A 27,917-nucleotide genomic window follows, 5' to 3' on the forward strand; every position below is an offset into this window, starting at 1 on the left:
TATTTTTCCATGATTTGCATGTTCTAATACTTTATTTTCTTAATGCTATTACAATGTCAAATGATATCATCTACATATTCAGTCTTCCCTGTAACTCTGAGACATTCCATCATCATCTGACCTTGCAAGCGGCCAATAAATCAATGCTGCCATTAATCTGGAAAAAAAAATTTATAACAAAAACAGCAGTAACTGCATGATTTAACTCAAATGGGGAAGAGAACAGATAGGAGAGTCAAGTGCAGGTGTGTACAGTGCATGCATGTGAGTGTGTAGTACCTGTACCTCTCATTTGTATTGTATAAATATCAAACATCAGAAAGTTCAGTTGGTTAAAAGAGGTACGTTGGCATGTCACTGAATGGAGTTATATTTGTTACCGTGTGAGAGGTTTATTATAACAGCACTTCAGTGGTTGTAACTGTCTGTTTGTGTGTCCTTTGTGTTTGCTGTATGCGTAATGTATCTATATCACATTTGTGTGAGTGACATAGGAAAGGATCCTGACTGGGCCAAGTGCATTGAAATAATAACTGATAGAGAGCATGAGACACTCACATTATATTTTAATATTGTTTGGTGTTACACTACTTCTCAGTTAGTCAACTGCTATTGAATATTATAAAATGTCTCAATACTTCTTAAAAAGATCTTTTCATCAGACCTGATGAAAAATTATAATATGATATAATTTATATGATGATATAAATTATAATAGAAATCAGTTTATTTTGCAGTTTTTTGATGATCAAACTAACCATCTCATTGTCAATCCATTCTGAGACATTAAATCTGCAGTTATAGTGCATGTATGTCCATGTTGACCACAGTGAAATGTATCAGCATGTAGAGTCAGAGCTTTCTACGTGCTAATGTGCTTACCATCACTGAATAAAAGACTGTGATTCAGAGTGCGAACCAATTGATAAGTGCTTATTATGTACTTTTGCTCAAAATTAGTAGTTAAGTCTAATGTGAATTTAAATGGGTAATCAATTTAAGTACTCAAGAGGGTTTTTAAACCAGAATTAAACGAAGTCTTTTGGAGGGGTTTTGATGTGCAATGCTCCATCAGAACTGTTCACAGTGGGGGTGAAAGAAATCTATCATCTGAAGAGTTTATTACCTCTAAAAACATGAGATTTTGAATGAGGTTATGAATAGTCTGCCTGAAACCTATGATAGTTTGAGAAGCTTTGGATGGTGTATCGTGGGGGGGTACATGCAGGAGGTTGTTAGGCAAAGTAGTCCTCAAAACATGGGCCCTATCATTAGGAGATTGGGAGTCCGAAGCTGGTGATGCTACAGCCATCCGTGGCCAGGAGTCCAAGACAGCACAATGGCCTCGCTGTCTGGGTTGACAGGACTACTGGGTGGGTCTTAATTGGGAGAAGATTGGGAAAATAAATGTTATATATATATATTTAAATCATGTAGGTTCACTGGTGGTTTTGTACAGTGAATAAAAAAGCCATATTTGTGTTGTAGACATGCTGACCCCTGTTTCCTATCACCACCACTGTAAAGAGACCTCAGTCTATATGCTTCTCTTCAACAAACTAGTTCACATCAAACTACTCTACATGGCTTTGTTTACATCTCAACAACTGAATTATAAAGATATGTTGAAAATTTTCTGAATTTTTTTACTGAAACATCAGTAGAGGAATTTATGCATGTTTGTATTATCATCAAGTAAATTGGCAACTAATCATTGCAGATTAACCAAGGAAGTAAATTTTAATTGCTAACTTTTTTCAATCAAGTAATCTGGTTTAATTGAATAACAGTGACAGCCGTTCAGGTGGTGTGTTGACTAATTTATTTGTCCATCACTCTGCACTTTCAAACCAATAAATATGACCTAGCATCTGAATATTTTTACTGACATGGGGTGGTGGAGGTATTGTGCTAACAGTCTGTTTATTATAGTGGTTGACAGTTCATTTTGGAGTGTTGAGAGTGGTGAGGAGATTGTTGTATGGACGCCACGATTAGTTGTTGTACTTGGGCATAGTATGGGACTGTAGTACAGTTCATTTTTAGTTGCCAAATGTGGAGAGTTCAGTGTGCAGTGTTGAGTGATTGTGTTGAAGCTTTGTGATTTGATCCCTGTACTTTCTGACCTGCATGTTCAAACAGTGAGTAAGCCTTTTTGCTCCAGCTCAGGAGCTGCAGATTTCAGAACTGGCGAAAGCAGGAGCTGGTTTTCATATGTCTATGTGCGTCACTCCGTGTTCTCCACCACCGGAGTGTTGTAGCTCTTGAAGAGAGGCTGCATGAACAGGCCAACAGTTCCAGCAACACACACCAACACAAAGATCCACAGGAAGAGCCGGTCTATTACCATGGCCACGTATTTCCAGTCCTCAATGATCTGCAAAAGAGAGACAAAATAAAGAGCTTGAGCCCATAAACTACAGATCATTCAGCTATTCATTTTAAGTCTTATTATTCAGTATCTGCTGTGTCTGATCCACTTGAACCGGCTCAACAGATACTAACATGCCACTGCAACATCAGTGTCACTGCAGTGCTGAGAATGATCCACCACCCAAATAATACATGTGCTGTGGTGGTCCTGACCGCTGAAGAACAGGGTAAAAGGGGGCTAACAAAGTATGCAGAGAAACAGAAGGACAACAGTCTGTAACTGTAGAACTACAAAGCACCTATGTGGTAACTGGAGCTGATAAAATGGACGAGTGTAAAACAAGAAGGTGGTTTTAATATTATGGCTGATCAGTATAAATAAATCAAACATTTACAGCATTTTTAAAATTGCTGTTGTTAATATACAGAAATAGAATGTAAATTCATCTTTATTTCTCAGAAATTTGCAATTTGAATTGTTGTTACTTTTGATACCATGGTAAGATACTGTAGGTCCGTATACTTTTCACAAAAAATTGTGAAAATGTTATACTGGCATTTATATCGAGATACACAGTAGTTTTCGAAGTTATATGAACCAGTCTGTGCTTGACTAGGCTTGTGTTTGGTCTGATACCTTTTCTCTGAGGCCGTTTGGTCTGACGGCGTTTGGTCTGATGGCGTTTGGTCTGACGTTCAGTTTCACCAGATCTGAGTCATGATGGTGGTTTTTCTGGAGACTCGAAGTCTTTTATCTTGAGGAATAATGGCGATTCTGACACGGATGGCTGAGGATGTCCTGAAATGTACCCCGTAGCCCCGCCTAGTGCTAATTAACATTTATTTGCATGTTGGTTGGTTTGAAAAAGAAAATGAAAAGTGGAAACTGAAAAGTGAATCTCCAGTAGGTGATGCTGATATTCGTTTACACTTGCCTTTTCACTCTGACAGTTAAAGCGCATCAGAGACGAAAACTGATTTTACTTTTGACACGTATTCTGCTTTTCATGAAGAAAAGCCAAAGCCAAAGTGAAGTTTGTGTTTTCTTTTGTCTGTTAGCTTTTTCATTTTAAATTTGGCCATGAAATACCAGAATAATGACTAAAATGAAATGACAAATAGGCGTTTTCAATTTATTTTTATTTTTGTCACAAACGGCTCATGCTCATGTGAAAAATGAATTTGCAAATGAAGGCATTTCATTTCATTTTCAATTTTGGCAGGGTAATTGCGCAGATGTTTGGAAAAATATATAGCAAAAAAGGTTTGCATTTACATTTGATTGTTTTCATTTTCATTTCCTTTTTTGGCTAGGTTTGCCTCCCATAAGTTACCAAGCCAGACTGCTTGGGTCTCAATGAATAATTACACATACAGACACTAAATGACATCTGTACTTATCTTCTAAAGGTAGTTATTTTAGAGAAGACTAGAGACAGCACAATGCGACCAAATCCACAGCACTCACCCCTTCATCATCATCCTCGCTTTTCATCTTGTCAGCGATGTATCTCACACCTTCCACAGCCTCCTCCATGTCCACTGAGCACTTCACCGCCAGTCGCTTGCGGAGCTCCGCATTGTCTGGCAGATCGTTGGTCCTCCAGCCCATACGCTTAGCCGAGTCTTCATTCACGAAGAACGTGGAGTCAGAGGCATCCTGCTCTCCTTTAGTAGGCAACTCCGAAAATGATCGCTGCTGGTGCTTGCGCCGGAACTTTTCCCGGATGTTAGACGCCCCTGGTCTTCGCATGAACAGGAAGGCAGGCAGGCGGTGCAGGAAGAGGCGCTTAACCCACGGGGGCATGGTGTGTGTGCTCGGAGAACGGTGGTGAATGTTCAGGACACAAACACTCGTGACAATTGAGAAGGTCACCAGGACCATTGTGAACATCAGGTACTTGCCAATAAGGGGAACAGCCAGGGATGTTGGTGGCACGATTTTGGAGATAAGTAGCAGGAAGACGGTGAGGGCCAGAAGAACAGAGATACAAAGCGTCATCTTTTCACCGCAGTCGGAAGGCAGGTAGAAGACCAGTATGGCCAAAGATGTAATAAGAATGCAAGGGATGATGAGGTTGATGGTGTAGAACAGTGGTTTACGCTTAATGATAAAGTCATATGTGATGTCCACGTAGGTGGCATCGTTAGGGTCTTCGTTCTTTCGGCCTGGCAGGGATATGATGTCCCACTCGCCACTAGGCTTAAAGTCATCACGACTCGCAAAGTCTGACAGCAAGATCAGATCGATCTCGGTGTGGTCGTAAGTCCACGAGCGGAACTTGAGCGTGCAGTTCTGCTGGTCGAAAGGGAAGTCCCGCACCTCGATTTTACAGGCACTCTTGTAGATTGCTGGCGGTAACCATGAAACCTCACCATTGCTGGACACAACAACATTGCAGTAGAAAGACACCTCGTATGTCCCATCAGCACTGAAAGCCAGAATCACAGTTTTAATATGAAGTAACCAACAACCAACAATATAACCTCTCAGACACTTATTGTGGAAATTACCATAAGATAATTAGATCTTAAAGTCATCAAAACTTGTCCTGGAGAAAATAATTGATTTTTTATACTCTATACTAAATGTTCTACAAAAATTATTTCTAGAAAAGAAAGGCACACATTTACACTTTTATCCTCATCAAAATCTTGATTCTATGAATGTGCAAATTGGAATACTCCCTAACTAGCCCTTTAAGAACTCACAACTCTGATTTTGTTGTTACCGCAATGTTTGCAGCAGCCTCAGGTTGTTCATAGTTTTAACCCCTTAAATGGCCAGGGCCTGCCAGCAGACCCAAAGTTTTATTACAGACTTCTATAACCTAAGAATAGCTCAACCAATTTGCATTGGCATGACAGTAGTTACTGAATAATGAGCCTTGGTAATAAGTATGGGATTTTAAGGGATTAAATAAAAAGCCTTCAGACTGAAGGTTCCTATGTTTAAAAGATTATTTGTCTTGCGTCATACATGACAGAATTTGAGTAGTTATATAACTGTTATCAGATGATTAAGTAATAAATGTGATGGGCCGTTTCTATATACATCAGTTACTGTAAGGTTAACTGGCCAGTTACTAGCCAGCAACCTTCCTAAGAAATATCAGCTTGACCTTTGGCTTGCCAACATTCTTAAATCTCTATCCCAACCTACCCCTAAAATGAATAAAACAGACACTAAAGACCTTGTGGGAACCCAGTGAGAGTGTGTTTCTGCTCATCCCATCTCACTAATGTAACCCTAATCTCTGTGGAAATCCCTGAGTGTCAAAAAAAGGCTCCCCTTCAGGAAGGTCAAATAACACACTGCACAGGGCCCCTGCGTTATCTCACTTGACGTTCTCAGCCATTTCTCGAAACACATCTGGGCATAAATACTCAGGGGTGTTGTCCCAGATAATCATCAAAACTACTTCCGTGCTGAGTCACACTCACAATGGAGGTTCTCAAGTGAACAAGCTTTTTAACTCAGATAGGATTTCATGCTTACCTGGAAGAACATCTTTATCAATTTTTATCATCAATCGAGACATTCTGCACTATACAGCTAAGGGCTTTTGGATCATAAGCTTCCTGGACAAAAAAAGTAGTTGCATGGATCCACCCTTTCAAATACTTAATTATGCATCCAATCGCCTGTTAGGTAAGGATTACACCAGTCTGTTGAGTTCTCGTCCATTTATGTCCACTGTTCCACTAACTTTGGACTTTACGTCCAAGCAGAACACAAAACTGACACTCCTGCACTCCAGGATGACAGCTGTAGGGTGTCTGTATGTGACTGGTTCAGATACAGATTTTCCTGAGGAAAGACTGGGACTGTGTGATGAACCTCGATTTGGAACAGCTGATGTAGGCCCGAAGGTTTGGCCGGTTTAACAGTAATATAGTATACCACAAATGTTTTGCAGAAAGACAACCACTACTTAACATTAACACAAAAAGAAGAGTGCAGACTCAAACCGGTTAATACATAATATAAAATGCCTGGAAATATAATTCACTACTTTCCTAATTATCCTGATTATCTATGTAATCACATGACTACGTTTGTACACTATAGCAAATTGTCAATAGCGACTCTAGATTTCTAAAGATTCATTAGAAAAACTGCATTTTTACCACTTCTTTTGCCTTTTAAAATAGTACCCACTTCCCTTTACTCACTTATTGTAAAGAACAATGTCTGGCAGCCATATGTGCTGGGACGGAAGCCTGACTTTCCTGACCCCTTCGTACTCCTCTGGGTCCCACATCAATCGGTAATCATTCCACACCTGAAACACACATGCCAAACTCAAACCATCTACACACACCTCAATACAATCACATCTAATCCACTGCACACTTACAAACTTGCAGGCTTTACCTGATTGAGCCAGCAGTTGGTGGTCATAATCTGCTCCCTCTCGTTCTGAAAGCAGATACAGACACTGTTTCGAACATTTTCAACAGTCTACAAAAGTAAGCTCGCTGTGAAACCTGTACTTACTCTGTTTTGGCACCCAAAACTGTTAACACGGCTAAGAAAGAAGGCAGTTTGCATGAGCTCTTTAGCCTTCTTGAATGTATCATGGTGTTTAGCATGTTAGCAAGATTTTTTTTGGTCGTTTTTTAAAAGCAGATTTGAACTGCGACTGCTAGTTGTGTGAGCAACTTACCACACTGATGAGCTGAGCGAGAGACACTTGGATGGCAATGGTCACCTGCTGGCTCTTGTTCACAGCTGGTCGTATCAGCTTGTTGTAGCGTTCAGGAGAAAGGAGGTAATTAATTAACCGCTCCTCCACATCTGCGCACAACACGGCTACAACACAAAGACACATACGCACAAAGAAATGAAAGACAGGAAAAGATTTTGAAGCTGGGCATACAAACATTTACATCAAAGTTTCATTTTACTTTAAGGTACACGAAAAGTAGTGTCTTTCTACAGACTCCACAGTGGCCATTAGCAGGATGGAAATTGATATCTCTCTGTGTGTGAAATGTGACTGTGTTGAGCTGCTAGTGAGCAACAAGGGGGTGAAAGGGGGGGGGTGAGAACCCCCTGCTGTGAAAACGATTCACACCTCCTCAGGGGCACAGCTGGAACTTTTAAAATGAGGGAGCTAGGTAAGTATTTTAAGGGCTGGCATACTGCTAGGAAAGAAACTAACTAAAATAGCATTACTATATTAACCCCATACCAAGCAGGTATGATTACACACTTCAATAACCTGAGATAAAGCCAGAGAGGCCAGGTTGAGATGGTTTGGACATGTGTTGAGGAGGAATAGTAGATATATTGGTCAAAGAATGTTGGAGATGGAGCTGCCGGGTAGAAGGAGAAGAGGTAGACCTCAGAGAAGGTTTATGGATGTAGTGAAGGTGGACATGGAGATGGTTGGTGTAAAAGTAGAGGAGGCAGTGGATAGGGCAAGATGGAGGCAGATGATTCGCTGTGGCGACCCCTAAAGGGAGCAGCCGAAAGAAGAAGAAGATATCCTGAGAAAACCTCCATTAAATTGCATTGAAGTCCCTACAGTTAATGAATAATAACCCTTAGTATGTAATAAGCCTGAATGTAAAGGAGTTAAAATAACATAAACAAAATTATATGTTGGCTTTTCTCCTTGCATAACAAAAGCTGTCCATCTTTTCCACATACATACAATCAATAACAACATTAATACAATGTTCCAGTAGTAATACAATGCTCCAAAAGTAAATAGAAAGACAAAAATCTATGAACATTTTAGTCATTCATGAGCAAATTATGTGTTTGATTCAAAGTAAATGAAATGCATCACTTTTGTCAGAGCACAATATTAACTTTAAGAAAAAACATTTCATAGAGACAGACCATAGAAGTTATTCTTTTAGGCTGCCCTCATTGCAGGATATACATTAGACTAATGATTAGAAAGCTAGATTGACAGCACTGTATAAGGTAATCTACAATGCATGCATGTGAAAAATTATTAGCATGATAAATGATAACAGCAGACTAATTTTTGATAGTTAACTTACATTTGCATTGTGTACTTGATAATGTAGCTCACAGAGCAGCACTGCTGACAAGAACCAGTGCACATTCACCCACTTGTTTGCTGAGTAAGTCAGCCAATCACAGCTAGATATGCTACCTATTAAATGCAATGCTTTCATAACTGATTGGTAACAACCCCAAAGGCAGATTTTCACCATCAAGTGCAACTGATGCTTTACTGATGGCTGACTGATGAAGGCTGACTATTTCACTTTTCATAACTAGAGTGGCCAGAAGAGTGGCAAAGCTTCATGCTAGGGCAGCAGTGGCCACAACTGTCCACCCCTTGGCCAATACACCTCCTCACAAAGACCGCCATGCTGAAATAAAATACATGGCATTATTGAAACCAACTGTTGACTTGTTTCTCAGACAGAAATCACTCAACAATCAAGTTCATTTCTAGTTTTATAAATCACACTAATTTCCACAGAAGTATATTCCATCAATGTTACTAAAGAAAAAATTGCATAGTTGAACTGTGGGACCTCCCAAACTAGTAGATATTGCATTTTATGGTTTGTGAAAGAGGGTCAAATTTGCATATTACACTCAGAAATAACTTAATACCTCTTTCTGATACAATACCATCAGTACCGGGCAATATCGATTCCGATCAGAGCTACTAAGAGCTACTAAGCTTTAAAATGAGCTATTTATAATTGAGACACTTCACTTAAGATTAGCATCTAAAAGCAAGCTATTGTGTTAAAACCACTCAAGTGTCAAGTTGCTAGGCTAAGCGCTGAGATATAGGTTTAGCAGCATGGAATAAATGTTGGTAGACCATCAACTTTTTTTCTACTTTTAACATCATCAGCTTTTAACATTTAAAGTTTTACATGTAAGAAGTTCACACTTTGAGAATCTCATATAAGCTTCTACCAGAATCAACTATTTTCTTTACATCAGTACACTGTTCACTATTATGAAGTACACTGTAAAAATCTGCATTTTTACTTAAGTGTTTAGGCTGTCTTAATTTTTTTTTATTTGAACTTCAAATAATAAGTTTACAGTAATAAAACACAGATTCTTCTTCTATTCATAGTTCAAATGTTTTTAAGTAAAAACCCCAATTCTTTATAGTGTATACCTTAATAGTATGTATGAAAGTAAAAGTACTTTTACATTAAAATATAATGGAGCATTGAATCATGTGATGAAGCCGCTCCATCTGTAGTAGCATAAGATGGATAACTTTACCATGCTATGTTGTGATAATCAGAGTGATATGCATCAGGAACAGACACTAGGGCCGAATATGGCCCAATATGAGAGCGTTATAATGATTTCTGACAGGAAGCCTGAGCAGTCTGCTGGTGTTGCTGTGCCGCTGTGTCTAAAGGACAGCGAGTCAGAGTGGATTATATCCACCACAGTCACCATGAGGACACAGCAGGCAGATGCAATGAGATTCAAACTGACAGGCTGAGAACTCATGCTGCAGCCATAGCCTGCAAGACCCAATCAAGCCGTCTACATCCACTGTGACCCAGCAGAACTGATGGAACAGTGGATGGAGTTAAACAGGAACATAAATGAATCACTTTGGAGCTGTCTGAGGTTAACTGTGGTATTCTAGCTAGCAATGGAGAAGGCATTTGATGTCCTCAACTGGGTTGCACCAGGTTTGTGTAAGTTTATACTGAAGTTTTGATGTAAAGCCCTTAGGTAACACTAGTAAGTTTTTTTACCAAAAAATTTTACTGAAGTTTTTACTAAAAATATTTTTACTAAATTTGGTTGCACCACAAATCCTCAAGTCATGTCTGGACTAGTAAGAACTAACTAATGCGTTTATCGCTTTAACATGATGATAACATGTTCAGAACCAATCAGTAAACCCGCTGTCATGGAAACATGACAGCAGCTCCTCTGACTTTTTCAATGGAAAACTATCCAGCCTAGAACAGAACGATGAGAAGTTAAAACTGGATAAAACTAAATATCTACAGACTGTTTATTCTTTAAGATTTCCATTAGAAAACCAAATGTGCAGCTTTTAAATGATGGTTTCTGGGTAACAGACACAACAGCACACTCAGTTGAGCTGTTTGGGCCGCTGCTGAGTCTCACTGTGTTGAAGCTGTTGGTGTTCAGCTTCATGCTCAAAGTTTAACCCAGGGCAATGATTAGAGCTGTAAGAAACAGAGGTGGGACCAAAGTCGGACTCAAGTCACAAATCTGATGACTTTAGATTCAACTCGAGAAAACCAAAAAAGAGGGACTTTGACACCAGTGACTTGAATTCAGCCTTATGATTCTGAAAGACATTCAAAGTGGAAGAAACGGAGAGAGTCTGACTGCAGACAAGTCTGTTTACACTGTCAATTAACAAAAACATCAATCTCCTCAGATGACTATTACTGTGCTTATATTTGGCTTATTTTATTTTGGAAGAGGACTGAAGTGTTAAGAGTTCAAGCTCACCCTTTTACAAGCTCAAGCTAGAAACAAGCGAAGTATCAATAAGCTCAGCTCAGCACTTTAACTCCATTCTTATTGGAGAAATTTACAAGGTGAACTGACCATTTTCCACAAAACAAAACAAACAGCTCTCTCTATTTGACCGATTTGAGCAGCTTCTGCAGATAAAACAAGCACAACATTCACCACAAGCCGGAAGTTGACATTAGACTTTGCCGTTCCACCTTAAATGGTGCAGCAGGCAGGTACTAGAATGTAACTAATGCACCATTTAAGGTGGATTGGAAAATTTAAATAAGAAGCTGGCAAAAAGAAGTCAAGTTCAGCTTTGTACATCCACCATCATTTTGCTGTCTTTTCTGTAAACTTTGTTCAATTCGGTCATTTTGGTTTCTGCCATCGTCTAAATTCAACTCAAACTAGTAGTTATTTTCAGTTGGCTGAGCTAGTTTTAGCACTGAGCTAGTTTCTATTTTAATCGTGTGCACCCAATTGTTACCATCATTGAGTGTTTTGGATTTAAATTAGCTGAAGAGTGCATAGTGACTCGTTCAGGACTCGAAGATTAGGACTTTTGACTTAGGACTCGCCTTCACTGAGGACTTGAATCAAGACTCGACTGTCTTGACTTGGGACTTGAGTGTCAAGACTTGAGACTTACTTGTCACTTGCAACTTAGTGACTTCTTCCCTCCTCTGATAAGTAAAACCACAGTGTATAGTGTTTAGAATTTTTAGCTCAGTTAATAAAAAAAGTCATGTTTTTGAACTTGTGGTTTCTGATAATGACCCCAACACTTACACCTGTTCAGGGTGTGCGCAACCAGCCACTGAGCTAGGAACCCTTTCATTGTATGGTCAAAAGCAGGAAGAGTCCTGCTGTTATCCACTGCAGATGTTCTTGGTCTACGAACTAGTCAGTGGAGCCAACCCATTAAACTTAATCTACCGGATGAGTCACGGAGGGCTTACATAAGGATGATGTCAGACGCTGTTTCTGCAGAAGCATATCACATATCCTGTTACTATGAGGGCAAGACACTGGCGTCATCCCACTTCCAGCTAAATGATTTTCACACTTCAAGTGGAGCCATGATTGCTGTGATACAAAATATGTTCAAAAGTTTATAGACACCTGTTCAGGCAAGGTTTTTTCTGAAATCAAGGTTATTAATAGGGAGTTTGTCCCCTTTTTGCTCCAGTAACAGCCTCTACTCTTCTGGGAAGGCTTAACAGACATGTTAGAACACTGCTGTGTGGGTGTGGTCAGTTCTGCATCACTCCAACACATCCCAGAGGTGCTGGATGCAGCTCCATTGATGAAAAGCTCCTTTCAATGACAAAAATAATAGGCCTTTCAGTGCTTTATTTAGAAAGAACTGTCAAAATCATGAGATCAGATTATCCCTGTGGTCATCTGAACATCCAATTAAGCACACTGTATTTAATTTAATCAAAGATTGATTAGATAGACCAGGTTTTAGATTACAGTTTAGGTAACTGTAAAGGTTAAAGCTTATTCCTTCTGTAAGAAAAAGATAAAAAAAGTAGTTCTATGTTTCACACTTTCATACTTTTGCTTTAATCCTTGTGTGGTATTGGGGACTTTGAGAGACATTGTCAATATTTACCAAAAGAAAAAATGGTGTGATTTATTATTATTATTTTAACCTCCGATTTCTTGGCCTTTGCTCATTTCCTGTGAAGAACATACATACTAACACATTTTCAGTGACTTCAGTCACCCCCTTTATATTACACGTGGTGTTAGAGTGACCCCGGAGTGAATAGAAGTGTGGAGGAGCCATGTCCCTTCACTCTGTTCTCCTCCTACATGGCCTGCTGTTAATGTGTATGTGTTTGTATATTTGTGTGTTTGTGTGAGAGTGGATAATACAGACAGGCTGCTGACTGGCTATAGCTGCTAAAAGAGAACCCTACGCTGGCCACTTGTGATATTTTAAACATCTGGTATTTTCACATAAATTGTTTTGACTGTATTGCTTTAAAAACCAATAGTGTGGTGGGTCTACCAGTCCACTGAGTAACAAACACATCAACACCACACAAGGGTTAAGTCAGAAGTGAATGCTATAGATTACAGGCAGTAAGGCTGACTTTACACAGTGAAACATTTATGCAACTTCACGAACCTTGAAGAAACTAAACCTTTTAGAAACTAAATTGCACCTGAGTTGCATAAAGCATACCATACTGAAACTCAGTTGCAGCAGTTGCAATCATTTCAACTTTGTGAAACAAGTTTTATGAAACAGCCGATCAAATGCTAATAATGCATTACATCGACATTAATCATCAAATCAAATACAGAAAAAACTCAAACACATATTAAACAACCTGGAACAGGTAGAAATAACTGCTATACATATACAATTACACTATATTGCCAAAAGTATTCAGTCACCCATACAAATGATTGAATTCAGGTGTTTCAATCACTTCCATGGCCACAGGTGTATAAAACCAACCACTTAGGCCTGCAGACTGCTTCTACAAACATGAGAGAATGGGAATTCCAGCATGATACCGTGATATGATGCCACCTGTGCAACAAGTCCAGTCGTGAAATTTTCTCGCTGCTAAATATTCCACAGTCAACTGTCAGTGGTATTATAACAAAGTGGGAAAAATATTGGGAACGACAGCAACTCAGCCACAAAGTGGTAGGCCATGTAAAATGACAGCGGATGCTGAGGCACATAATGTGCAGAGGTCACCAAATTTCTGCAGAGTCAATTGCTACAGACCTCCAAACTCCATGTGGCCTTCAGATTTGCTCAAGAACAGCACAGAGAGCTTCATGGAATGGGTTTCCATGGCCGAGCAGCTGCTTCCAAGCCTTACATCACCAAGCGCAATGCAAAGCGTGGAACACAGTGGTGTAAAGCACCGCCACTGGACTCTGGAGCAGTGGAGATGTGTTCTCTGAAGTGAGGAATCGCGCTTCTACAATCCGATGGACAAGTCTGGGTTTGGTGGTTGTCAGGAGAACGGTACTTGTCTGACTGCATTGCGCCAAGTGTAATGTTTGGTGGAGGGGGGATTATGGTGCATGGTTGTTTTTCAGGAGTTGGGCTCGGACCCTTAGTTCCAGTGAAAGGAACTCTTAATGCTTCAGCAGACCAAGAGATTTTGGACAATTTCGTGCTCCCAACTTTGTGGGAACAGTTTAGGGATGGCCCCTTCCTGTTCCAACATGACTGCGCACCAGTGCACAAAGCAAGAACCATAAAGACATGGATGAGCAAGTTTGGCATGGAAGAACTTGACTGACCTGCACAGAGTCCTAAACTATGGGATGAATTAGAGCAGAGACTGCAAGCCAGGCCTTCTCGTTATACAACCCCAATTTTAATGAAGTTGGGACGTTGTGTAAAACATAAATAAAAACAGAATACGATGATTTGCAAATCTTATTCAACCTATATTCAATTGAATACACTACAAAGACAAGATATTTAATGTTCAAATGGATAAACTTTATCGTTTTTTGCAAATATTCACTCATTTTGAATTTGATGCCTGCAACACGTTCCTAAAGAAGTTGGGACAGGGGCAACAAAAGACTGGGAATGTTGAGGAATACTCAAAAAACACCTGTTTGGAACATTAAACAGGTGAAAATGTTAACTGGAAACAGGTGAGTGTCATGGTTGGGTATAAAGGCAGCATCCCTGAAAGGCTCAGTCATTCACAAGCAAGGACGTTTGTGAACAACTGCATCAGCAAATAGTCCAACAGTTTAAGAACAACGTTTCTCAATGTGCAATTTCAAGGAATTTAGGGATTTCATCATCTACAGTCCATAACATCATCAAAAGATTCAGAGAATCTGGAGAAATCTCTGCAAGCAAGCGGCAAGGCAGAAAACCAACATTGAATGCCCGTGACCTTCGATCCCTCAGGCGGCACCTCATTAAAAACCAACATCATTCTGTAATGGATATTACCACATGGGCTCAGGAACATTTCAGAAAACCACTGTCAGTGAACACAGTTCGTCGCTCCATCTACAAGTGCAAGTTAAAACTCTGCCATGCAAAGCGAAAGCCATATATCAACAACACCCAGAAACGCTGCCGGCTTCTCTGGGCCCGAGCTCATCTGAGATGGACTGACGCAAAGTGGAAATGTGTCCTGTGGCCTGACGAGTCCACATTTCAAATTGTTTTTGGAAATCATGGACGTCGTGTCCTCCGGGCCAAAGAGGAAAGGGACTGTCCGGATTGTTATCAGCGCAAAGCTCAAAAGCCAGCATCTCTGATGGTGTGGGGGTGTGTTAGTGCCCATGGCATGAGTAACTTGCACATCTGTGAAGGCACCATTAATACTGAAAGGTACATACAGGTTTTGGAGCAACATATGCTGCCATCCAATCAACATCTTTTTCAGGGACATCCCTGCTTATTTCAGCAAGACAATGCCAAGCCACATTCTGCACATGTTACAACAGCATGGCTTCGTAGTAAAAGAGTGAGGGTACTAAACTGGCCTGCCTGCAGTCCAGACCTGTCTCCCATTGAAAATGTGTGGTGCACTGTGCAGCGCAAAATACAACAATGGAGACCCTGGACTGTTGAGCAACTGAAGTTGTACATCAAGCAAGAATGGGAAAGAATTCCACCTACAAAGCTTCACAATTAGTGTCCTCAGTCCCCAAATGCTTATTGAGTGTTGTTAAAAGGAAAGGTGATGTAACACAGTGGTAAACATGCAGCTGTCCCAACTTCTTTGGAACGTGTTGCAGGCATCAAATTAAAAATGAGTGAATATTTGCAAAACATTTATCTGTTTGAGCATTAAATATCTTGTCTTTGTAGTGTATTCAATTGAATATAGGTTGAAAAGGATTTGCAAATCATCATATTCTGTTTTTATTTATGTTTTACACAACGTCCCAACTTCACTGGAATTGGGGTTGCACATCAGTGTCTCACAAATACGCTTCTGGGTGAATGGTCAAAAACTCCCATAAATACACTCATAACCCTTGTGGAAAGCCTTCCCAGAAGTGTTGAACCTGTTATAGCTGCAATGGGTGGGCCAACATCATATTAAACCCTATTGATTAAGAATGGGATGTCACTCAAGTTCATATGCATGTGAAGGCAGATGAGCGAATACTTTTGGAATTATAGTGTATATGTAAATTCAGTATGCAAATTACACCTCACAGATGACTTTCTAGTGACAAAGATATGATGTACCAAAAATATGAGCTGCTAATGTGGTCAAAAATGAAGTAAATTAATGTGTTGCATGCAATTTCTTGTTCGTGAATTGCTAAGTGTAACTGTCAAATTGCATGGAAATTATGTTGCATGCAACTCACAACATGCACCAAGACGTATAAAAGTTTTACTGTGTAAAGCCAGCCTAATGTAGCTAAGATAAATCATGAGACATTTAAAAGCCATCTCCAATCTTCACACTTAAACAGTTGACTTCTCATAGTGTAAAGTGTTGATTCTGCGAGTGAGAGATCTCCCTGGCAAATGTCAAGCTTTGTTACATCTGTGTCATCAATCTCATGAACTTTTACTCATCAGTCAGGTTTGAGCCAGAATGATTTTGAAGCACAGACACAACAACACATGGGGTCGCATCAGGCCATCTGCTCTGGGCCTCGCAGATTAAGGTCCTGCAAGTTAGATAAGATCATTCCCTAAAGCCAAAAATGACTAAGCAAGCCAACTCATGATGGTCTAATCCAAGAATGTTTCTCTTCAAGAAGCTCATAGACTCTGCAATTAAATGTAGACATGCTTTAAGGGCTCATTTTGGAGATGTGGAAGCATGGTTTCTTAAGAAGTAGAGATTTGCATGTCCTAACATGGCAAATCTACTCTCTCAGAAATTCTGCCTTTGCACTGTTGCATTTATATCGCTGTTGTCAGCACAGAACCTTGTATCTCCAAAATGGTAACTTTACAGAAGAAGGAAAAAAAACATACTTTACTTTTAATGTAAGTCATTGGCGAAGGCCAACAGGCATTTTCAAATTATGTCAAAAACTGAAAAACAACAAACAATGGAGAAACAAGGTTTTGTTCCAACAGCAGCAAAATGTATATCATGGTACAACTACAATTGTAGACAGTTTTTGGTATAAATCACGGTGCATTTCTTTGCACCAATGTGAGTATGAGCATGATATCTGACCAATACTCAATACCAGTATCGATATCTATACATCCCTAGTAATGATGGTTCTTATTAAAAGTAAAAGAATATCCCAGAGTAATAAGCCACTGTTAATCTATTTATTTACCACATATTTTTAGAAAGAAAAAAACATTTTAGATGCTTACATAAACATATTTTTGTAGATTAACAGTGACTTATTACTCTGAGATATTCTTAATAGGGATGTATACATATGGATACTGGTATCGAGTATTGGTCAGATATCATGCTCAGATTCACTTTGGTGCAAAGAAATGTATCAATACCAACACTCGACATCAACTGATACCATGTGACACAAGCCCAGTGGCCAGTCACGCTAATGAACAAATGATTGGAGCTGGTACTGGATGAGGATCTGCACAGTGAAGTGTTTAACAGTTCAAAGACATGCAGTCAAGCCCAATGGAGATGCTAAATTGCCTGTGGGCGTGAATGTATGTTTGCGCGACCTGTCCAGGGTGTTTCCTGCCTTCTGCCCAATGACTGCTGGGTTAGGTTCTGAGGAGCTGTGACTCAAGAGAATAAGTGGCATAGAAGATAAATGAATGCATAAATGATTGAACCAAAATTGACAATTTGATCATTTTCAGGTTTTCAATGTCAACACTTAATATAAGAATAAGAAAGTTTTATTTTAGACCATTTAGCTTTCAGATTTGGTCAGACACATGTGGTAAAAATGTGAGCTTTACTAGTTTGTCCAAAATCCACAATCAAGGTCAAAAAACAGGCCAAGAAAACCAAAATGAGCCAACAATATACAGATATGACAAAAATAAACCCAGGCAACCAAAGTGCAAAAAAAAGCACAAATTACACAAAACAGGTGAAGCTGATCTCTGCGTGGAACCTGGTGACCTTGACATTCCATGTTCACCCAGAGGATTCTGGGAATTGGAGTCCTGAGAGTCATGACTGGAGGGATGCCTGACCACTTTTCCTGTTGGACACTATGCTTTCTAGTTCTAAGAAAGGTGGGGAGGGTGCTAAAGTGAAAAAGGTTGAGAACTCATGTACTAAACCACAGTCTGCAAAATCTTAATGAACATCTGGATGCATTTTGATCAAGTTGAGAGAAGTTTTGGGGATGTATTCCTGAAAAGATTTGGGTGACTGTTAGCATTGCTGTCCAACCATTAAACAAAACAAAGAAAATTAGGACATGTCCTAACTGATTGATTACATCTAGGCTAAGTGGAAAACTGTGTAAATATGATGTTCCTTTAAAAAACGAAAAAGAAAAGTAGAAAATTAAAAAGGATAGCGTATAATGTTCAGAGCGGTTGCGTAAGTTGCCGCAGACGCAGGCTTGTCAGATAAAACTATTTCCAGCAGAGTATTCTCTCTACAGAGATGACTAATTTCCATGAAAATGCCCGAAGCTGCACCAAAATCCTCAAGTTGCCCAGACAAGCCTCATGTCCTGCCCGAGGGGCCTTCACGAAATCTCGCCACACAAACAAAGCCATGCAGATTCGCACACATACACACATGCAGTGTGTTTTGTTGGAGACAACAAAACACACACTCACACACTCACAGTTGCATGCACAGAGCTGTTCCACCCTGATGCACTTCAACTCAGTGAATAATTCAGCTGCACTAAAATAAAGCCTGCCTCATCGCACAGACAGTGCTCTCTCACACAAACAGTCTACACAGAGTGGAACTCTGAGGACAGTTCAGTGAGGATACAGAGGCACTGCAGAGCACTGTGAGGCTGCAGTCCACTATTCGTGCACACAGTCACTCACTGATCCATTCACTGCCCCCTCCAAGAGGAAGGAACGCATGGAAATGACCAGAGGACACTCTGTTGCTTGAATGGACCGTGCTCAGTGCCTATGTACGTGTAAAAGTGTATAGGTTCAGTCTTTAGTGGCAGAAATGTCCACCAACTAAATTATTTAAGAGCCTGTCCATCTGAGGCTGAGCTCTGATGCATCAAAACACATATACAGTGTCCATCAGCAGTGAACACAGATCTACCCTGATCCGGCAGTGCGGGGCAGCATCCTGCGTCGCGTGTGTGTGTGAGAGTGTGTGTGTGTGTGTGTGTGTGTGTGTGTGTGTGTGTGTGTGTGTGTGTGTGTGTGTGTGTGTGTGTCCGTGTCCTCTCCCCGCCGGTGATGCCCTCAGATTTCAATGAGTGGGCGTTTCTCTCTCTCACTCACGCACTCACTCTCTTCTGATGTCTCTTTCTCAGAGTGCTTTACCCATCACCCTTTTCCTAGATGTCCCTGCAGAGTTTAGTTCCAACCCTAATCTAACAACATGACCCAACTCAGTCAAAGAGGCCAATTTCCGCCTGTTTTAGAGGCATTTACTTTTCTTCCATAATGCTGATGGAATGTATTTCAATGAAAACGTTTACTGTTTTAACTCCCCTTTTACCCCTCAGTGCTCATTACAGCTCAACACAGAAACACAACAGTTTACTCACAGTGAGAGATAGCAGCGTTCTAGTTCATCTGGTTACATCTGAACGATGTACAGCGAAAAAATAGTCAATTTCCATTGCACTCCTTGGCCACTGGGAGGCCTGCAGAAATGGGTTAAAAGGGAACTGATTTCTCAAGATAATTAAACAGTAGAGATGGCACAATACCACAGACAAGCGAATACCTTTAGCAAGATAGATAGATAGATAGATAGATAGATAGATAGATAGATAGATAGATAGATAGATATAGCCAGTATAAACCAGTTTTTTATCATGATAACTGTCTAACCTTCCATCATGGTTTACAACAATACTATGATATTACATTAAGAAAAACCTTTGAAAATGCTTAGAAGGGCATAAAGAAGTCATTTAAAAGTCATTTAAAAACTGCATGCTCATGCAATAGTTACAATAAAGATGTGATTAAAATAAATTAAATAACTGTCCTTATAATGATGCTCATTGTGTATTATTAATTTAGACTTGAGAGCTCTGCTATACAGCACTGAGACCTTTTAACAAGAGCTGCGAAGGAGAGGTCTACATTCCCACTGGACCCACCACATCTTGCGGCACAGAGCTAATTTTCAGTGCTGCACGGGAGCGGGTAGTTAACAAGCGCAGGGCGGCCAGTTGTGTGACAACACACACGAGTAGAGAAATCCCTATGAATAAATAAATCATTTCTAACAGCAAAATACTGAATATTAATAAACTGATTCTAAATAGTTGTGAAGTCTTTCAAGTTGCATTCACATAGGCTACAGAAACAGCAGAGTCCCGAGACGGACAGCCACAGTTGTGGAAAGTGCCCTTAAGAAAGGTGAATACACAAAAATAAAGCCAACCAAATGGAAGCCTGATTTGTGGCAGTCATTTTTAAGTGTGACCAACAGAAATGGCACCCAGCTGTACAGGACTGCAGGTTGGAGCAGGACAAAGGAATTAGGTTGCAGGTGGTGGTGGAGCCGCACAGACCTTGAAGATGCTCCAACATCAAAAAGCACTCAACATACCAATAGTACCTGTATCAGGCCAACATAACAAAGGTAATGTCACGACTGAGCCCTCCCAGTCTTCCATATGCTTTTATTTACTTGTTTACATGTGCTTTTTGTTTTGATTCTTCCCTGTCCTGACCCCTTTTTTCTTGATTGTTCTCACCTGTGTTGTCCGCCTATGTATTGTTAACCCTCATTAACCCCTGTGTATTCCCGAGTCTCTCGCTGGTCTTTGTTTGAAGTGTTTGATGCATTCTCAGGTGGTGTTTTGTTTATTCTGGCTTTCGTTGTTTGTTTATCCTGTGTTTCTTTCGTTATGACTGTTCCCCGTTCTCTAAGTGCTGGCTCTCTGACCCTGGACTGTCTTGACCCTGATTTTGGATTTGTCGTTAATAAATCTCGCTTATCTCAGCACGTGCGTCCACCTCCACACTGTGCTTTTTCATTCAATCATCACAAACATGTCACATGTTATTATATAAGCAGCATTTGTTAATCAAAAACACCCACAATGAAAATGTTATATGCATATGATTTTTTGTTATGCATTAGCATCCACACCGTGCTCAATATTACACAGCTAGTCTATTCAAGTCTATAAAAACAAAGTTTGTTACAGCATTCAGGCGTTTTTGACATTGTATTTTGCAGCTTTACTGTGGATCATTCAGTGAATATTTCAACTTAAGGCCTAACTATGTGAATATTACAGGGTTTACCTGTTGGCCTATTAGCCATGTACTGAGCTGCTTGTTAAACAAGTAAAGTTCATAAGTAAAGTTGAGTCTTCTTTTGTGGCAGTGTGTGACTGCAGATATACACGTATTCATGAGACTGATCATTTCTACCTTCTCCAAGGTTGACAACATCACCAAGCATGTTATATACTGAATCACTGATTATCAGCATGGGACTAGTCACATGTAACGAGGTGAGTAGCGCATGAGAATTAGCATACACAACTGAATATGCAAAGTCCAGCAGCAGCACCTCGAGGAAACTGCCTTCTCATTATGCTAGCAAAAGTCTGAGATTATTACTTACCAGACCTTTGACCCTTATTCTAGTCAATTAGATGGCTGGACCACTACAGGGGCATCACCACAGCCATTCTTGCTTACATAAGGCATAAAAAGCCTCAGGAGAGTTCTGCACTACCCTTCACCCCACAGAGTAAGACACAGGCAGCCAACATAGTCCCAGTGCTCTAATGAAAAAGACAAGCTGTCATGAAGTCATACTTATTTTTTATTTAAAATTACATATTCACATGCTCTAAATGATTAATAAGTCCCTGAGTAAATGTCTGACTCACTTCCAGCCTCTCAGTAACAGAGATATCCCCTCTCTTCAAAGGAAGTACTTAAGATATTGATTTCTGAGTGATGTATAATTACTAGCACACTTAAGTTCACATGGGCATTCAGTCTCTAATATGCTTAACCATATTAAAGCCACACAGAGCCCACACAGATGTAGTTTGTCAGCCAACACGTTTGGTGTCCAAGTTTTGCTTTTGCCACAATGAGCCTAACTTACTAAACACTGGAACTCAGTAGTCACCCAAAATTTGTTTTTAAGGACGTCTGCAAAATTTCTCTTTATTAAGCTCATACAGACTTGCCAGTGTGGTTTAGGACACAGTATAACTTGAACTTCAACAGCTAATAATTATGAACTAAACAAAACAACAAAATGAACTAAACCTCACCGTCAATCTGTGCAACATCAGCTACTGTCGTTAGCCTAGTTAGAAATAAAGCCACGTTACATCTGCTTTCTTAACCATGTCTTTAACATACTGCCTGTAGCAATGCAATTTTGTTAAGACACTCATGTTTCAAACTGACAGTGTAACAATTTTAAAATTTCATTTAAAAATATTCAAGTCGGAATAATCATATTTTTATACAAGCAATATATACATCCTATACACCTACCGCTCATGTACAATTCCACCGAAAACACACTGTCGCACCCATGGGTGGGTTAACTGTAACAGACAGAAGGTCAATTTAACACTTGCTAGAAAAGTCTGATGAATTAGTGCAAACAAAGTTAATTCAATATAATTCTGTGTTTCCAGCCAAACTGCATTATAAGACAGGCAGAGGGCCCAATTGACAGTTACACATACATAACTGTGTCTGTGTCAAACAATGACAAATGTATTTTTTGTCTTGTGAAGCACAGAAAATAAAAAACATCACACATAAGTAAAATATGGAACATTATTTCTGAATAACTACAGCTGCACCAGCTGTTAATATCAATTTAATTAATATAGTTATTTAAAAGAAAAAAATAATAACATATGAAAAATACAAATAAAGTAGAAGAAAGTGCCTGTTTTCAAAATTTACTTCATTTGTCTTTGTATACTAAAGGTGGTAATGCCATGTTGTAACTATCCCCAAAGTACAGAGTCCGAATTTAAGCCCAAGATGCTTTTCTCCGGAACAAGATGGTGATTAAAGTGATTCACAGTTGGACTTTGTGATTTACACAAACAGCTCAGTAACACATTGTGTAAAAATACATGCCCTAAAAAAACTCTGGCACAGATTTCTATAAATGATGATGGATCGCTCTGAATTTCGACAGGAGACCAGGACTAGGAAACTAGGGTGATGTTGCTGGAAGCTCATTCTGTTTGACCTTCTTTAACGATGTAAAAAGTCTCTGTTAAATTATGCACTGTTAGGTTGTGCCCCACGTTCCCCTTCATATAGTTGCATGCAAAGGTTTCGCCTCCCTGGTCAAAGTATGTTTAATTGATAAAAGTGGAAACAACTTAACTTATCCTCTACAGAACACTTCTGTAACTTTTAATACACAATTTCTGTTTATATACTGAATATAACATTTAAAAAGAATGCATAAATAAATGAAATATGGCATGTGCAAAAGTTACAGCACAATTTATGTTTTCTTTTTTTCCCAATATGTTAAACTAAGCAAACCGAGAGAAACTGTGCATTAAGATTAGCAGACGACGGCCATTTTCAAGCTTGTTTCCTGTAGAGGATCATCAGAAGGAAAATCCAAAAAACATAGCTTGCCCAGGCCTGCTCAAACTTTGGCATACAACAGTATCATACTCACAAATGAGTAGAACTGTAGCATTTTACAGTCTCCCGAAACCATAAAGGTGCATATTCTCTTCATCTTCCTCTGGTGAAATAGAGCACATACCCAAGTAGTGATTTTAGGTTCTACTTTATCTTTACTGAAATGCACTCTTCCGTTCTTCATGTATTTCTATGTTTGTGTGTGTGTGTGTGTGTGTGTGTGTGTGTGTGTGTGTGTGTGTGTGTGTGTGCTAAAAAGCCCCTCTGCAGCCCCAAATCACTGAGCAAAAGATCTAATCATAGTTACAACATGTTATCACGCCTTGAGACCTAAACACATGCAAACACTGTACATGAATATATGAATAAATAGCATGTCCATATGGTATTTCCCCCCACAGTACTGTCCCTTAACATGCACCATAAAAAGCATGTATGCAATCTACTACCGCGTGAAAACACAAACACACACATGCTTTTATAAACGGTTAGTAACATACTAACCTTACGGAGTCTCAAATAATGAGGTAATGCTGTATAAATCACTTTCATTAAACAATATGACCAACAGCTTATTCTTTCAGCCATAAATATCAGTTTTGCCTGAAGCTGAGGTCAGACTAGGTGGATGTGTTCATCATGCTGAGGTGAGGTCACTTAGGGGCCTCAATGCGGTCATATGCCAGACGCTAGATTCTGCAGTAACAAACCAGATAAACCTAAAAAGTGCTACATTGTCCACAATGGACTCCCATATAAATATATACTCAGCAAAACCCTCAGTGCTGAATGCACCTGCTAAAGGTCATTAGCCACACTCTGGAAATGTTCACATTCCCTGTTTTACGTACAAGCAAACAGAATAAAACTAATTCCATCTCCCTGCCTTTTTTCCGATTATACGACTGCCCACACGTCCGGCTGGACACTGAAGGACGACTGACTGTCAAACTCTCCTGCTACCCACTTCAGACCAGCTGCCCACACCCCAGCTACCACCACCTACCTTGGACTAGCTGCCCGTAAAACTACACTGAAGTTTTCATAGACTCCTAGCTATTACTACTACTAATACTAATACTACAACTATTAATATTAGTAGTGTAATAACTTTGTAGGTAGCTTGACCAGAGGAGGATGGGTCCCCCTTTGTGAGCCTTGGTTCCTCCCAAGGTTTCTTCCTCAGCTCTGAGGGAGTCTTGCCACTGTCCTTGCGGCTTGCTCACCTGGGGGTTTTACATTCTTGTTAGAACAGCCTTTTCTGGAATTCTGTGAAGCTGCTTTGTGACATCAGTTGTAAAAAGCGCCATACAAATAAATTTGATTTGATAAAGTGTTCATATACATGCAGCTGAACAAAAATGAACAACAAGGTTCGATTTCAACACTATGGGTGTTCATGAAAAAGCTACTTCAACACTGCATGCATGCATTCAACACTGTAAAAGCTCACTCAGAACTGCAAATGTTCAACGCATGAACTAAATGAACGCTATAGGTGTTCATTTTAACACTGTAAGAGCTAATTCAACACTGCAGAAGTCAACTGAACACTACAAGAAGTAATCCAACACTAGATGTTCACTGAACACTGTAAGAATGAGTTCAGCACCTTAGGTGCTCATTCAATACTGTAAGAGCGAGTTCAACACTGTAGGTGTTCGTTCAACACTATGAAAGCTATTTCAGTTGTGTAGGTGTTCATTTACGCAACAGTGCAGATGTTTATTAAATACTGTAAGAGCTAATGCAACACTATGGATGTTCAGTCAACACCATGCAAGTGAATTTAACGCTGAAAGATCTAATTCAACACTGTAAGAGTGAATTCAACAGTTGTTTAAACATTGTAAAGATCTACTACCTCATGGTAAGAGTGAACTCAACACCACAGTTGAGCTCAACACTGTAGGTGTTCTTTCAACACTGCAAGAGCTAATTCAACACAGCAGCGACTAACTACGGCAGGGAAGCTAGCTAGACATGGCACCAGTTCAGCACCAGGTATCAGTAACATGCCAATATCAGCACAAAATGCTGCATTGATTGTGAATCGTTTCTGTGAATTTCTTCCTATGGGGTAGTACAGCGTTTGAGTAGTTTGAGCCTACGTTTAGAGTGAAATGCTTCAATTAAGGATCTGTCGTATTAAAAGTTGGTAGATCTTGAAGAAGAAAGATCCGATATGTTTACTTGGCTGATGTATAAAAACCAACTAAACCTTGTGTATTTACACCCAGAGCGTGTTCAGTGTTCACAGTTGTACAGAAAAAAATTGAACACCCCTAGTTAAATGGCATTCTGTTGATATTCTACATAAACAAGAGTTAACACACTCTCTCCAGAGAACATGCTCAAACATGGAGATCATTTGCTGAATTAACAAACAGGGGAAAAAAAGAATGTAATAAATAAATTGAGACATTGACCTGGCCGCATGTTATGCTGTATTATTGTTCCACCAGTATGTTAGATTTAGCAAACAAACAGTAACTGTGCATGAAAAATTGTGTGTTCACTGCAGAGGATGCGTCAGAAAATCAACAAAGCATGTCATTTTACACATGACTGTCTTTAAATGTATCTGCACTAAAATGAACACTTTCGCTGTCACTGTACTCTTCAGAAAGCTGCTTACAGTCTACATTAACAGCCTATCAGTCTTCCTGTAACACCTACAGCAGCATCTGCCCAGCTGCAGCTTCTATATGCAGTACAGTTGCAGGATGAATCCAACACTGTACACATTTAAAAAGATGGTCCTTCAAGAGCTCTTTAGTAAAGGCAATGGTTCTATTACAACCATAAGGCGAATGTGCTGTATATGGTTCTATATAGAGCCTTTTTTAGCACCGAAACACATTCTTCTACTGAAATAAGCTTAATGCCGTAGCTGTTCTACATAGAACCATATGCAAAACACATTCTCCATCGATCAGAAGAACGATTCTACCACGCAAGGAACCATTTAAGCATCATAGTTCTAGCCTGTTTTTGAAAATGGTTCTAAGCCACCTAAAGAAAGCATTCATCTTTTGAAAGAAGCTTGACGTCATAACAATATCAGAACTTGTTATGATTCGGCACAGAACCATTTTCAGAAACGTTCTATATCGAACAATCAGTCAGAAAGTCAGAAGAATGGTTCCACCATGTAAACAACCAGTTAAGCACGCAAATAGTTCTTTGATTGTTCATGGCTCTACATAGAACCTATTTAAAAATGGTTCTATAGCACCCAAAAGCATCCTTCTAATGACACAAGCTTTGGCGCTATGCAGATTTCCAGAAAGGTTCTACACAGAACCACATACCACGCATTCTCCATCAATCTGAAGAACCGTTCCATCATGCAAAGAGCCACTGAAGCATGCGATTGGTTCTTTGAGCGTTCATGGTTCTATAGCTTCTATTGAAACAAGCTTGACATTAACAACAACAGCAGGACTATAGAACATTTTCAAAAACGTTCTATATAGAACCTTACACAACACATTCTCCATTGTTTAGAAGAACCATCCCACCAGGCATCAAAGTATGCAAATGCTTCTCAGAGTGTCCATGGTTCTGCATAGAACCACTGCCTTTGCTAAAGAACCCTTGATCAACCTTCCCTTTAAAGAGTTTAGCCCTGGGTGAGAACCCGCTTCAGGCAGCAGCGCGCGAGCCTAGTTCACCTCGCTAATGAACGAACTTTCTCAGCGTTTCCCGGACTGCCCCTCACTTGCCCCTCACTTACCCCCCACGGTGAGCGCGAGCAGCGCGAGTCCCGGAGAGGCGCGAGCCGCCATCAGACACACCGGAAAAAGCGGTGGAGCGTGGTCTCTCTCTCTCTCTCTCTCTCTCTCTCTCTCAAACCTCCCTCGGTGCGGCTTCTTCGACCCGCTCCGTCCTCGCGCTCCCGGGTCTCCTCTTCATCCCGCGCGCCAGAGAAAAAAAACCACGAAGACGTCAAAAAAGCAAGACGCGCTCGCCTTTTCAGGAGGACCCAACTACTCGTGCAGCTTTAAACGGCTCCAAAAGCGCTTGGGCTGACGCACGCGCGTCATGCTGCCCCGGAGCTGACGGTCAGACTGAAGGAGGCTTCACGCGCGCGGTGCGCGTGGCGGAGTGGTGTGGAGAGCTGGGGCCACTCGGGCACGGGGTGTGTCCCAAATGGAGCCCTAGTTCACTAAGTAGTAGATCACTAGCTAGAGCGTGTCTGGTTGGGTCGTAGAGTGGATCAGACTCGGAGGAACGTCGCAGCTGCGTCTTTACACAAAACAAGGCGGCTTTTATTCAGCAGCGTTGCATACGGTCAAATGCGGCCGTTAAAAGAGGGCGCACAGATTTTACAGACATCTGCTT

At 40.2% G+C, this 27,917-nt stretch overlaps 1 protein-coding gene across 2 annotated transcripts; it reads right to left on the reverse strand.

The window, feature by feature from the left end:
• chrnb5b (cholinergic receptor, nicotinic, beta 5b) lies at window positions 1-27,873 on the reverse strand. Of its 2 annotated transcripts, none has more exons than XM_017691983.2 (6): window positions 27,310-27,873; window positions 7,044-7,189; window positions 6,752-6,796; window positions 6,550-6,659; window positions 3,842-4,805; window positions 1-2,377 (listed from the first exon to the last, which is right to left on the reverse strand). In XM_017691983.2, exons 1-6 carry the CDS (start codon window positions 27,359-27,361, stop codon window positions 2,228-2,230), a joined length of 1,467 nt encoding a protein of 488 aa, XP_017547472.1. In that variant the 5' UTR covers window positions 27,362-27,873; the 3' UTR covers window positions 1-2,227. The 2 variants fall into 2 exon arrangements, with proteins under 2 accessions (XP_017547472.1, XP_017547473.1); XM_017691984.2 differs by lacking the exon at window positions 27,310-27,873 and adding an exon at window positions 27,058-27,114.
• Between the last annotated feature and the right edge of the window lie 44 nt (window positions 27,874-27,917).

This window comes from Pygocentrus nattereri, chromosome 8, assembly GCF_015220715.1.
Source record: "Pygocentrus nattereri isolate fPygNat1 chromosome 8, fPygNat1.pri, whole genome shotgun sequence".
NCBI lineage: Eukaryota > Metazoa > Chordata > Actinopteri > Characiformes > Serrasalmidae > Pygocentrus > Pygocentrus nattereri.

Coding starts and splice junctions, on each gene's coding strand:
- chrnb5b (XM_017691983.2), bottom strand. CDS start 27,361: ATGGCGGCTCGCGCCTCTCCGGGACTCGCGCTGCTCGCGCTCACCGTG. Junction 7,190..27,309: donor GCTCGCGCTCACCGTGGGGG/GTAAGTGAGGGG, acceptor TTTGTGTTGTAG/CCGTGTTGTGCGCAGATGTG. Junction 2,378..3,841: donor GCGAGGATGATGATGAAGGG/GTGAGTGCTGTG, acceptor TCTCTTTTGCAG/ATCATTGAGGACTGGAAATA.